The following is a 14,586-nucleotide window of genomic DNA, read 5'->3' as shown; positions in this document are numbered from 1 at the left end:
CTGTCTGAGGCCTTGCCCGTCCCACTGTGAAACCACTGCAAGGTCAGGTTGGGCAGGAACCCAGAGAGAATCATGTTCCTTCAATTTCACGCTCCCCCCGTGTGCCCCCTTCCCATGGGAAAATCACTGGCGGGGGAGTATGAAATTCTGGCCTTTATACAGATTTCACTTATTTCCTATAATAAAATGTCATTTTCTTGCATATTTCGTCTCTACTTACCCCACAATGCCTCTCAAATTCATTGATAATTGTTTTGTAATCCTGTTTCTCTGCTTCTGTCCGCTTAAAAGGACGGGAAACATTTTCTGTTGCTTCCTCAATCAGGGAGCAGATCTCAATTTCCTTATCCTTTTCACTTAGTTGATAGCTTTTTTCTATTGTTCAAATTTTTGAATAAATCTAACTGGCTCGATGGACTTCTAGATATTAAAGATATCAAGGGATACGGGGATAGTGCAGGAAAATAGCATTGAGGTAGAAGATCAGTCATGAACTAGTTGAATGGCGGAGCAGGCTCGAGGGGCCGAATGGCCTACTCCTGCTCTTATTTCCTATGTGTTCCTATTGTTCACAAGTTATTATCAAAAGTACTTAATTGAAACGTTAACATTTGTCATGTTCTCTAATTTTGTTGTCTTCTCTTAAACGTGAGTAGTTTTTACGGTATACTGTTAGGTTCCAGTTTGGTCTGTGTTATGATTCAAGGCCAACACTTCCATAAGTAAGCCTATGAACCGAAATAAGACCTTACCTTTAATGTCACCTGGCATTTTGTGTCCTGGTGGAATAACGGGCAGGATTTTCAGGTCGTCGGGCAGGTGCGGCGGGCAGGCCTGGGAGTGGCTGGGAAATGGTGTGCCGCCCGCGATCGGCCCCTGACTGCAATTTCACACTGGCTGGCCAATTAACAGTGAGCCAGTGTGAAAAATGCACTGAGAAGCTCAACGCTGCCAGGGAGTAGGGGGGGGGGGGGGGGGGGGGGGGGTGTCGTGGTTGACACAAGGAGTGCGAGCGCAAATGTCTGCGAATGCGCAGGGGTGCACGCACTGAAAGCTCCCTGGAGGCAGGGAGCTACCTCAGGGAGTTGAAGAAGTTTAAAATCAGAAATAAAGCTTTTGAGAATGTGAGAAAAATGTCCCCACATAGGACTCACGCACATGAACAAGGACATAATAAAAATGCTGTCAAAACATTTTTATTTTTAAAAATTAATGTTGGGAATCTCATCCCACCCGTGGATGAGGTTTCCTAAAAAATCCAAAGGCCACCTGGCGATTCACCCACCTGCCCACTGTAAGGTTGGACTGGCAGCGAACAATAGCTTTAAATCAATTGATTAATGGCGGGCGGGCTGCTGACTCTCGAGTGTGCCTACTGGCTGAAATATCACGCGAGTGCACGATGACTTCGGGATGCTCACCCAATGTCATCGCACGCCTGCCCACAGGAGGTAAATTCTTGCCCATTGTTACAGGACGTTACTTGTGAATTCCTCTGTCCCTTGTGTCACTTCAAAAGGCAAATAATACCAGTAATGTCAAACATTTTTCGTAGCAGACCACTAGTTGACTTATTTGTGGGTAGTGAGTATTATACTTGATACAGAAGCCTAAGGCCAGTTCTCAGCCGAGTTACAAAAGCAAAATGCTGCGGATGCTGGAAATCTGAAACAATAACAGGAAATGTTGAAAATACTCAGCAGGTCTGACGGCATGTGGGAGAGAGGAATAGAATTAATGGGCAGGATTTTACACGGGCTTTGGGATCCTGACATCAGGATGAAATGAGCGTCCCAAGCCCAGACGCGCCAGCACTGGGACCTGCTCAGCAATTTTCCCAGAGGCAGCCTCCTAATTGGCTGCCTCCAGATTTGCCATCCAATTAAGGCAGGTCTAGAGCTTAGATCGTGGTAGAGGCATGTCAGGGATCGAGAGGGTGTAGAGGTAAGTAAACAACATAAATATCAGAGAGACTGTGCAGGCAGGCCTCTTCGGATAGCCCAATCGGACTGCAGGTTAACATTCCCTGCCTGCGGCCTCCTCTTTGTGGCAGGTCTGAAGAATCAACCGTAATAGAATCCTTTAAATATTTAAATTGATTGCCTGGTAACTTCCCAGTGACAGGACTGCGTCGGAGAAATGTCCTGACGTGGCACCTCACTATTTTTGGGTCCTCGTTTCCCAACCCACCACTGCAGGATCGGGAAAATTCTGCCCGATGTTTCAGGCCAATGACATTTCATGAGAAACTGTAATGAAAGGTTACAGTTGAGTTAAACGACAAACCAGTTTGGTGGAATTTCCTGTGGGAGCATATTTAGGAAGTTATGGTCAAAATTCCTCAAAAGTGAGTATAAACAAGCAGAAAAAGTGTACACAATCGGGGCCTGATGAAAGTGTGAACTTATGCCATATATTCCTTTTTATAAATATGGAAATTACAACTTCAAGTCATCATTCATGCGCATTGAGTGCAGAATGTATAAGATGGAACCATAGCAGCATTTCAAGCTTTAATATGATTTATACTGACATCCTAAAAATACATCCAAAGGCACACAAATTACAGTATAAGTATCAAGGAGGATAAATTAAAAACTTACTCTCAAAATAGCAGTACCTAAAATTCTGAGCTTTGTTTTACACCTGTTTTCAACCAGCAAAATTGTAGAAAATTCAGCAAAGCTGACCAGCCGATAATAAAGCATACTGCTTATTTATAGTCCTCGTTTAAGGTTGTGGTTGCGTTCCTGAAAAGTGCAACTTTAAGTGAAGCAATGTTAAGTGAATCAGATTTCCCCATTAAAACTATTGTAAAAGCTGTAGTTAGGTTTTGTTGGACCTTTCTCATTAGAAAAAAAACATTAAAACATTATACTTTGTAAGTTGAAATACTTTACATTGCTAAATTCTTACATTGGTAAATGAAAAAACTTTTAAAATAAAATAAATTTCAAAATATAAAATAAATACATTAACTTTCTACTTGGCTTCTGCTTGCTGCCTCTCCTACTTGCAGCCGATCCAGTTCGCCACACATCCCATTCCCTGACCCTGATGGTCCCTATGGACCCTTTCTCTTGTTTTGCTCCCTCACACTGCCAACTCTCCAGTTTGCAGTCTCTGCCACTTGTTGACATTCCTGGTTGCTGTGGACCCTTCCTCTTGCTGAACCTCCTGCCCCCTGCTTTCCACTCCTGAACCCTCCATGAGAGCGGGGGCTCTGGAGCAACGAGTGGGAGCAGCTTCGACTTGCAGGTAAGCTGCAAGCTGGAGAGTCGGCAAGAGGGCAAGTCGGGGAGCAGCAGAGACCACGAGCTGGAGGGTCAACAGCAAGAGGGAGAGTCAAGAGAGCAGCAGAGAAAGGGCCTGCCATGAACTGAAGGATCAGCAGCAAGAAGGAGGGTCAGGTGGTGGCAGAGGCCATGAACTGGAGGATTTACGATGAGATCGAGTGTCAGGCAGAGGCCACTCCAAAATGGCGTTGATCAGGTTATATGCCCCTAGATCAGACCTGGCGCAAAACAACTTTAAAATAAAGCCCACAACGCTAATGCAAATATGGCTACAGACCCCATTAACTGACCAACATTAAGGCAGAATGACTTATAACAGAGCAACTTAAAATAAGCACTGCATTAAAGTGCAGTCTGTGAGTCAGAGACTATCTACATGAACAATGTTGACTGTTTTCACAATGTTTATTCACAAAGACCTGACAAAGACAGACTGAACTGTTTGATATGCACTATCTGTTTGGGGCATTTCACACATCCTTTTGACAGATGGTTTAAAGCATCTTTTCAGTTGAGCCTTGATCAATCAGGACAAAAGCCTCCTTGATTGTACCATGAGGAATAATTACTATAATCCACTGACCTTTAATGGTTTAGCATTCAAAATGTTTACATTGAGAATACATTTTTACTTTATTCCCATTTGAAATGCCCAACTATTCCATCCATGTCTTTTGTTTTAAAATAAAAGCATACCAGAGCATATTAGGAGCGTTGACCAAAAGCCAGGTCCAAGAAGTGGGTTTCAACAGGGATTTTAAAGGATGAGAGAGAGAGGGGCAGAGGGGATTAGGTAGAGAATTGTACTAGGCCTAGGTGACTAAAAGCACAAGATGGGCAAAAAAGGAGGGGATGTACAAGAGGCTAAAGTCAGAAAAAAGAAAGGAGAACCAGAAATGGTGATGTGTAGGGCTGGATGTGGTTACAGTCTGATTGAGAGAATTGAGGCCACAAAGCAATTTAAAAATGGGGAGGAGAATTTTAATTTTGAGACTTTGAGGACCAGGTACCAACAAGGACAAAGTGTTGATGAGTGAACAGATGATGCAAAATAGGATACAATCAGTAGAGAGTTAGATGAGCTGAAGTTTACGGAGGTTGGAGGGTGGATGGCTGGTAAGGAGAACATTAGAATTGTTGAGTCTAAAGGTGACAAAGGCATGGATGAGAGTTTCAGTGACAGTGGAGTTGAGATACAGATGGAGGCAGGCAAGTTATGGAGGTGAAATTAGATATTCTTTGTGAGAGTGAGGAATGGGATTGGGAGCTATTCTTGGGATTAAATAGGACGCTTGGACTACAAGCAGGTTCTACCAGCAAAGAAAGCTGAAGAGGGGATTAGAGTTGGTGGCAAGGCTGTAATATTTGTGATGGACTAAAGATGATTGATTCATTCTACTAGATGGTAGAGGATATTGCAGCCCATCTTAGACTGGATGCCAGGCAAGCAGTCCAACAACACAAAGGCAGTGAAGGAAGTGATGAAGAAGTAGAGCTGGGGAAGTGATGTGAGGGCTGGAAGAGAATCCATTGTTGGAGATAAGGACTGAACCATATGAGGGCAGTTTTATTGTGCTGGACCATGGAGGAGAGGCATTGGTAGAAGACAGTTGACCATCTCAAAGGCTGCATAATGGTTGAGAAGGACAATGAGGATTAGTACATCATGGTTACAATCATGGTTGTTTGTGACTTTGGTTAGGGCTGATTCAATGCTGTGAGAGGGCCAGAAGTCAACATAGGCTTGTAACTTGATTGGAGAGATTCAAATGGGGAGTTAGAATAAATTTGGGTACAGAATTATTTCAAGGACTTTGGAAAGGAAAGATAGGTTGGATATGGAATACTAGTTTGTAAGGGAAGAGAGATCAGGGTTTTTTTTTGAGGAGGGGGTGAGGATAGTAGTTTTGAAAGAGAGGGGAACAATAATAAGGAAAGGTAAGTATTTGCAATGTCGGCGGAGAAGAAATGAGTTGACGTTTTGAGTCCTCATGACCCTGCTGAGTTTTTCCAGGTAATTTTGTTTTTGATTTGGATTTCCAGCATCCGCAGTTTTTTTGTTTTTATCTAAGTATTTGCAATGTCAGCTAGGATGGGGGCCAGGAAAAGAAGTTGGGTGATCAACATTTTAGTAGGATTGGGGGTCAAAGGAACAGGAAGTGACTCTCTGGATGAGTGGAGTGGAGACAACAAGAGACGAGACAGGAAAGTAGAGGAAGGTAAGAGTCCAAAGTCAAGGCAGCAGGGGCCTAGAGAGAAAATTTGATTGGTGGATAAGGGGAATGGGGATAGTGTGCCAAGTCAGTTAAACTACTGTTATTTACATTTTGTTATCTTCCATCTTGCTATCAACACTTTCATAAGTGCCTCATACTTGGTGTTAGGTGAGGACTGAGGACACAGAGGAGAGAGATTTAGGGAGGTGGTAGTTAGAGGAGAAAAGAATTGGGTTTAAAAACAAAAAACTGCGGATGCTGGAAATCCAAAATAAAAAATAAAAATACCTGGAAAAACTCAGCAGGTCTGGCAGCATTGGCGGAGAAGAGTACAGTTGACGTTTCGAATCCTCATGACCCTTCAGCAGAACCGGAGTTGGGGTTATCTGTCATCTCCCAGGTGGTCCTAAAGTAATGGGTAGTTTTAGCAGTCTTTGAGGGAAAATTGTTTAAAGATTTATTTTCTCAATCTACAGAGGAAGCAAAGTTGTGCATTGTTTTAATTGAAATGGAATTGTGCAAAAGTAACAAAACTGCACCTTTCATTTTTTCAAAAGTATAATAAAATATTGGCAAATCTGTTCCTGAAGATGGTGCCCTTTGAGATATAAATATGTATATGTAGACCTACAAAGAAAGAAAAATAATTTAGTAATAATGTAATTTTCAATGCCTGTCAATGAATGGAATTTGTTTACTGTGAAATACATATACATTTTTTCCTCATTATTACAGATTTTTAATATGTTTGGATGCAATTTAGATGGTTTATCTGCTTTAAATACAGCAAAGGTAACTTAGCAGAGAGGATCACAATTTAATCATTATCAGATCAGTGGGCTTCTATTTGTGAAGCAATCTACTGTTGCCTTTTCAATGTGTAGTTCATGTTTAACTGGTCTTTTTCTCAGTTTGCAGTGCTGATGTGGCTGCTGACCTATGTTGGAGCTATCTTCAATGGCTTGACTCTGATGATTATGGGTAATCATTTTATGGCATATAACACAAAAATTAATTGATCAGTTTTACTGCTGTACATTTTCCAGGCTTGTGAGCAAAGTAGCAAATGCATGAGACTGTCAACCTACACTTTGTTTATCTATCCAGTTCATATAGGCCTAGATGTTTCAAACTGATATTTTTACATCAGTGTTAAAATAACTCAGAAAAGTTAGGTTGTTGTCACTGTATATTAGCATCTCTATATATTAGGGTACATTTTCCAGGAACAAATGGTAATGGAAGTTAAAAAATTGGTTACAGATCAATCTACCCACTTGTAACCAAGAGCAAAGCAGAACAAAGAGGAGCTGAACCACCTTTGCAGGAAAGGAGAGCCATACAATAGAGTCTCATTGATAATGCCTTTAAACAAAGTGTCCCATCCATGCAAACAGCAATTGCAGAATGCCTTGGCCAAATGCCCTTTTTTGCCAACATTGACCTCTACACTAATTCCACCTTTGTTCCTTACCTCAGTGTGTACCTTATTCTATACTATGCCAAGAAAGCTGTCAGGACAATTGAAATTAAAGTTCATTAAATACTCTGTCTGAGTATGTGTCTCATGTTTCTTTCTCCTGCTAATATCACCTTTGCAGACAGCAGGAGGCACTGATTCTCCAAGGTAACCATGGATGCTTTGTGTGCTCTGGAAGCTAACCTGATGCATCCCCAGGGTAGATATAAGTGAAGTAGCTGGCAGCTAACCTGGGTGTCAGTGGGGCCAGTCTGGGACTAGGTGGACCTCTTTTTTTTTTAAGTGGGATCATGAAGTTGTTCCATATCCACTGCTGAAGTGATTTCCTGGTCATATTTGCATTCAACATCATTTAAGCAGGTGACTGAATGGGATGGATGTAGCATCCTATTGAAAGGGTATAGCTTCACCTCTGCCATCTCCAGCATTACCCCTTCATTCAGTCACTATCTTGCTATGCCCACACAGTTAGGGAATAAACCTTTGGGCAGGAGTCGGGTTATCCACTTTGGCAGGAAAAATATAAATTTTTTAAATGGTGAGAGACTGGGAGAAATGTGTAGTCAGAGGGATCTGGTTATCCTTGTACCAGGGATCACAGAAGAAAACGTGCAGGCACAGCAAGCAACTGGGAAAGGAAATGGATGTTAGCCTTCATTACAAAGGGATTAGAGCATAAGGGTGGAATTTAATGATAACTTTAGGAGCGTGAAAGATGGTGGGTGGGTTGCGTTAATTGTATGGGAGCCAAAATTTCAAAATTACAACGGTGGGTTCAGACTGAAAAATTAAGTTGGTGGCATAGCAGTGGTGGGTTGGGCCTCAAGCCATCCCACATTTGCCTCCAATGAATACTGATTATCTTAAGGCATTGTGAAATTAGGTCCTGCCTTCAAGATTAAGTCAGCAGCACACAGCAAACTTGTGGCACCCGGTTCATGTTCATTTAATGGTGGTGTGTAGCAGTCAACTTTGTGCACCTTTGAGGTGAGTGGTTGGCTTTATTGAACTGAGTGACACAAGGAGGAGGTGAATGGCAGCTTGGACAGAGGGTCCGGACCGGCAAGGGTGGGTCAGAGGTGAGGGGGCTTGGGGAGGTCGGGCAGGGGCATGAAGGACTGGAAGAGGGCTTCGGGAGAGGACAGTTGCATGGAAGTGTGCAGTCAGGTGGGCCTGGCATCTTGGATGTCTTGGTGGGGGTGGAGTGGGAGAAGTCAGTGAAGGTAAACAAAATGAGGGTCATAAAGAGCAGGGTCAATACTGTCCAAAGTTAAGTCCTTTGGATCAACTCAGAGTGCTGGCTATGGCAGAGGGAATGTTCACAATCACAGAGTGGAATTCGATTCAATATGGGGACACATCCAGTCTGAGGTAGGAATATGCAAAGGTCTCATAGGGCAGGTCATGGGATCAAATGGAAACTCTAAGGGTGATGTGGGGAGGGTCTGGGATCATTGGAGGAAGCTCAAAGGGAATGGGGATACGCTCGAAGGGGAGCATATCCACTTCGAGGATGACAAGATCCGGGGTGTTGGGGGCAGTTTCAAAGGTTACAGAGAGAAGGTGCAGAGTGATGTTGGGAGGGTCAGAGTGAAGGGGACAAAGTCAAAAATGGTAGGGGGAGGGTAGAGGCTAGAGGGTCAGGGGTTGCACTTTGAGTGTCACTCTCAGTGTTACTGGCCACATCTAAAACTTACTCGTAGATGCCAGGAGTGCAGATCTGAGTGGGAAGAGGCCAGTGTAGGCTGGATGGGGTTTTGGGTGTGGACAGTGTGAGGAGAGAAAATCTTACTATATGGATGAAACCTATGAACACACAGGTTCCCATATCACTATCTGCCTTTTTCACACAGTTCACTTGGTGAATATCGAGGGTTCTCTTACACCCAATGTTCCTACTACCTCGAACAGCAGGAGAGGATTTGACGGAGGAGGGTTCTCACCGTTCAACAATTGAGGCTGCAAGGCCAGCAACTGGGAGCACTGGCCAAAAATCAACCTTTATACAATACCAAAACAAAGAAAGATCTTCAACTGTCTTTCTTAAACACTTAACTGACCTGAGTGAATCAGGCTAATCAGGAGGCAGCCATTCATGGAAGGCATCAGAGGAGAAGGTCTTCAGGACGCAGACAAACTACCTCTAGATGTCCGAGAGGCAATGCCAGAAGCACCTGAGATTGTTCCAGGAAGCAGTCAATGAAATTTGCCAGATTGTGCAGCAAGACCTGCAGCTATATGGATTTGGTGACAAACCCCTTGCCTGTAGCCCTCAAACTGCAATGCCACTGGCTGCTTTCAGGGCTCCATGGGTAACATGTGGCATTTTGCAGGCTGCCATACAAAGATGCATCAAAGAGGTGACCAGTGCTCTCTTCCATCATGCCAATAAGATAATCAGTTTAACCACAGATGACAACAGCCAGTGCAATGGGCTTCATGGTCATCGTGCATTTCCCTAGAGTGCAAAGGGTAATTGACTGCACTTATGTTACCATTGGAGCTCCTTGGGAACAGCCAGTGGCAGACGTGAACCACAAGGGATTCCATTCTCTAAATGTCCAATTGGTATGACCACAGGTGAAGAATCCTGTAAGTCTGTGCCCATTTCCCAGGGAGCTCTCATGACTCATAAATCTGGCAGAACTCACAGCTTCCTGAGTTTTTTGAGGCCCCTGCCTAGATTGGTGGCCAGATCCTTAGTGACAAGGGCTATCCGCTCTAGCCTGTTTGATGACACCAGTGAAGCATCCCTATAAGTACAATAGAAGAGCAGTACAAGGCAACCTATACCTCCACCAGATCTATCATCGAACAGACCATTGGCATGTTGAAAATGCACCTCTGCTGCCTTGACAGGCCTGGGGGGTCTCTGCACAACACATCACAGAGAGTTTCATTGATAGTGCAGTGCATAACATACTACAACTATGTAACCATACATTGCAGTGAACTCTTGTATCAAGAGGACAAGGAGGAGTGATTCTTCTCTCAGAATGGGATGAGCATGAGGAAGAAAGTGCATGAGCCTCTACTGGATGACAGTGCCTTGGAGAGATGTGCTAGGAATACCAGGGACAATCTCATCTACACGATTCGCCCAAGATTGTGGGAGCCACATGACCATTGTCCCATTGCTTGCTCAGGCTGTCTACCATCCCTTGCCAGCCTCCCCCAGGAGCTACTTCTGAATTTGTGTCCTCTGCCACCTGGAATAGTGATAGGTGTGGACCTCTGTCACACACACTACTGAAGACTGTTACATCAAGTAGACTATCATGACCGATACTACAGATCCTGCTTCATCGTTACAAGTCCTTGACTGCATATAAAGTAGCCCAGTTGTAGAACATAATCTCTGACAATCTCCTTGACACGACATATAAAGGGGTGTCTGCAGAGCCGCATATTCCTCTATGTCCCACAGACTGGTGAACATCTCAATGGACACACACATGAAGACACCTGCTCAAATGCCTGAGACATGGCAGAACATGTGATGTGCATGGACTCTCTATTGTCTGCATATAGCTGTGCATAATCTCAGGCATCTCTGCCAAATGTTCCCCAGGCTTGATGTGGCCGATGACCAGAGGCCTCACTTCAGTCTGGGACTCTGGTGGCTGTTCCCCAACAGCCCCCTCAGTGTCTGGGGCCTCAGCTGTTATAGCCTCCCTCAGCTGCTGGGACATGTCTATGCTGTGCTCACAAGAATGATCCTGATTCTAAATGAGACCACTCCGAGACATGTGCGGGAGGCAGATGACAGTGCATCCTCTTGTTCACTGGTGTCATCGCCCCAGAGGTGAAGTCTTTGGTCTCCTGGAGTGGCTGAGGTCTAGGGTCTGGATTGCGGGGACCCACAAAGGAGAACAAACACATTAAAGACGCACAGAGTTTATGAGCAGAGCACAATTCCTCGCTGTCCTGAGCACCCATCTGACAGCATCAGGTTGGATGCATTCTCACTTTGATGCCTTGTCACTCCAGCCACGTCATCAGCTATGGCTCAGCCACCCTGTTCCCCTAAAAACTAGAGGTCTCCCTCCTTAGTAGGGTTGAGGACCTTGTGATCAGGCAGCCCTCCACTGGTCTTCACACTTCCCTTCAGGTTATGGGTCTGCTTGAGGAGAAAGTGGAGATTTAGTCACGTGACAAATACCAATTGACCCCTTTGCACACGTCCCCATCACACATGCTGGCACGTTGATTTGTTAAGTTTTTATCCAATCGCTCACTCAAGCCAAACTATCGCATGCTTTGGTCTCAAGTGCCATGCCGTCTTGGCTGATCACACATTCACCCACCTAGTCTAGCTGCATACTCTCACAAATACATGGCCTGATGCTCACATGAGAGACAATCCCATGCCACCATGGTACTTACCCAGACGGATTGAATGAGGTCATTGACCTTCTTCTTGCACTACACCCATGATCTTGGGCGGACCCCATGGTTGCTAACCTCCTCTGTGATCTCTGTCCAGGCCACCTTGGTCAGCTGATACTGTTGCTCAGGAAGAGTGCCACGTTTCCCTGATGGCCTGAAGGAGAATCTGAAGAAGGCATTGTTGAACCATGGGGATGGTCTATGTCTTCGCTTTGACTTCTCCAAAGTGACATGGATGGAGCTTGGAAGTGATAGGCGGTTGGTCCCAGGACAATAAAGATTAATGAGGGAGGGGAGTATTGTGAGGGAGAAGTTTGAGGGGGAAGAAGGTGTGCACGGAACAAATGGCTCAGACTTCTGAAAAAAAGAGGTGGATAAGAAAACTGGAGCCTTGATGCAGAGCCTCGCTGCTTGTCCAGGCGGTATTTTTACAGCCCATTCTGACCCACTGAACTGTCAGCGGACAGTGGAATGCTCCAATGAAGACCTGCCCCGTCACATAATTGCATATGTTTCACTTGCCAGCTGCCGATCCTTTAAATTTTCATATGAATCGCGTGGGTGCCGTCTGCCAATGAAAGCGGAAGTGACGTCCAATTACACTGATGGATTAAAGATTAGATTCCGTTCTAAGAGTAAAGAAGTCTTACTGTAATTATATAGGGTCATGATGAAACCCCCACACCTGGAATACTGTATACAGTTTTTGTTTCCTTACCTAATGAAAGATATATTTGCCTTAGTGCAACAAAGATTTACTAGACTGATCCCTGAGATGAGGGGATTGTCCTATGAGGGGAGATTAAGGCCTATATTCTTTGGAATTTAGAAGAATGTAAAATGATCTCATTGAAACATAAAATTCTTAAGTGGTTTGACTGGGTAGTTCTGGGAGGGTGTTCCCTGGCTGGGGAGTCTAGAACTGAGGGTCACAGGTTAGAATAACGGGTTGGCCATTTAGAACTGAGATGAGGTGATATTTCTGCAGTACTCTTGCCTCTAAATCAGAGGGTTGTGTGTTTGAGTCCCAATCCAGGACAATCTAACCTGACACTCCATTGCAGTACTAAGGGAGTGCTGCATTGTCAGACATGCCAACTTTCAAGTGAGGTGTTAAACCAAGGCTTGTTTACTCTCTGAGGTGGATGTTAAAAGATCTCTTGGTGCTATTTCAAAGAGAAGGGGAATTATTCCTGTGTCCAGGCTGTATTTATCCTACCACCAACATCATAAGAACATGTTATCTGGTTTGTTATCACATTTCTGTGTATGGGAGTTTGCTGTGTGCAAATTGGCTGCTACATTTCCTACATTAAAACAGTGAATACACTTCAAAAAAAATACCAAATTGTCTGTAAAGCAGTCTGGTGTCCAATGGTCGTGAAGGTGTTTTTTAATGCAAGCCTTTCATTTTTTTTCTTTTCACTCAAAGTGTTGTTAATCTTTGGAATTCCCTACCTTAAGAGGGCTGAGAATGCTTAGCCATTGAGTTCATTCAGGATAGAGGTTGATAGATTTTTGGGTACAAAGGAAATCAGGGATATCGGGATAATGCTGGAAGGTGGAGTTGAGGTTGGAGACCAGCCATGATCTCATTGAATATTGGAGCAGGCTTGAGTGACCATTTGATGATCTCCTCCTATTTCTTATCACCTCGTGGGGTGGAATTTTATTGTATTTGAAATTTTATGCCTTCAGGAACAGCTGTGGGTCCTGTCCCCACTGATCACATGGCGTTGTGATCTTATAGGAGGCGTCCAATTAAGGACAGCGGGCACGTTCCCAAAGCGGATGGCCCAATCTGAGGGTCCAAGGCTCTAGATGTCTGGCAGCCCCATTGGGCAAGGCAGGTTTTGGAATGTTGGGGAGCAGGGGGGGCCTCAAAATGGAAGCAAAATGTTAAATTCAAACAGGGCCAGAGCTGTAAGGCCATCAGCATAGTGGGGGGATCTCCTCCACAAGAGGACTTGTGGCCATGGTTATTTCCCTCTTACCCCACTGGCTCCATGCTGGGATGATTAAAAGGAGTGCCAATGGCGCCACCAGCCTGCTGCTGGGAGGCAACCTCCAGGTACCTGCAGGGTTACAGTGTTACAGTTGGCCATGAGGAAGGTACCGGTGGCAACATAAACATGGCCCTTGATGGGCCTAACCGGTACCTGCCTCTGCTGAGCGAGTAGCTGCTGCCACTATGCACCTGCCTCTGGCAAGATTGCTCAGAGGAGGTAACACATTGGGTAGCGGGCCCAAAACCCTAATTCCCAATTTTTCTCTGGTCCTGCCTCCTCCTCCTCTTCCAGGTGGACGAGAGCATTCAGCCCATTATTCTCAATCTGATCTCACTACCCCCACCACCACCCCACCTCAGACATTCCATGGGCTACACTTCAGTAGTCAACAACAACTTTGCAGTACCTTGATGAACATTTTTCACATGTGATGCTGTAGTGTCTGTCCCAGCAAGCAGGGACATCACACTAAACCAGATGTCATCCTTACTTAATATCCACACATGACCTTTGAGCCTTCCCCGCACCACCTATTGAGATCAATTGAGATATTCTCCCTACTGTCCCAACTAAGATTGACAAATTTAGCACAGAATAGGGATAAAAACAGCATCCTCCTCTTCTTTAGTAGCTACATTATGTGATGCACTTATCCATTTTGTCATTGGGAAGCTCTTCAGCTCCAAACTTTTATAACCAGCTGTATTTACCTAGTGTTTTTTGAAAAGAATTAACTGAGACATAATCAATTGCTGCTGAAGAGAATTGTTTTTAGTTTTGGGCGGGGGAGGGGGAAATAATATCATTGACTTGAGATTTGCCTCTTGTTGTTCAGTTCTGTCATTGCAGTTTATGTGTCCTCCTTATGTTGACTTCTTCTTGCTTTTCAGTATTTTAAAGACAAGAATCACGTCAAATCTTCTCTCTCAATCTTTTTCCTTAACTCCAAATTTTAGCTAAATATTTGATGCTGTATATTCTGTACAGGAAGAATTGTGTAAGATTGGTGTAAGTCGTTGTCAGTGCAACAAATAATATGTTTGATTTTCCTTTCCAGCTGTCGTTTCTATGTTTACCTTGCCTGTTGTATATGAGAAATACCAGGTAAAAGTTTTATTTATTTTACATAAAAACCAATAGAAATGCAAACATTAGTGTTGTTTAATAGTAAGTATATTTATTTTAATAATCCGTGT

The 14,586-nt window shown here is 44.1% G+C and overlaps 1 protein-coding gene across 7 annotated transcripts in view; it reads left to right on the top strand.

Moving 5' to 3' along the window:
- Window positions 1-14,586, top strand: part of rtn1a (reticulon 1a) — a 215,735-nt gene that overhangs the window by 191,767 nt on the left and 9,382 nt on the right. For 6 of the 7 annotated variants that reach the window (XM_041215028.1, XM_041215029.1, XM_041215026.1 and 3 more), the window contains 2 exons: window positions 6,424-6,493; window positions 14,448-14,494. In XM_041215028.1, coding sequence (XP_041070962.1) covers window positions 6,424-6,493; window positions 14,448-14,494 — 117 coding nt within the window. The remainder of the gene's footprint in view (window positions 1-6,423; window positions 6,494-14,447; window positions 14,495-14,586) is intronic. The other variant, XM_041215027.1, reaches the window with a different exon arrangement.

Source organism: Carcharodon carcharias, chromosome 20 (genome assembly GCF_017639515.1).
Source record: "Carcharodon carcharias isolate sCarCar2 chromosome 20, sCarCar2.pri, whole genome shotgun sequence".
Classification (NCBI taxonomy): Eukaryota; Metazoa; Chordata; class Chondrichthyes; order Lamniformes; family Lamnidae; genus Carcharodon; species Carcharodon carcharias.
The sequence above is the reverse complement of the archived record's forward strand: the minus strand, read 5'-3'. Positions and strand labels throughout refer to the sequence as shown.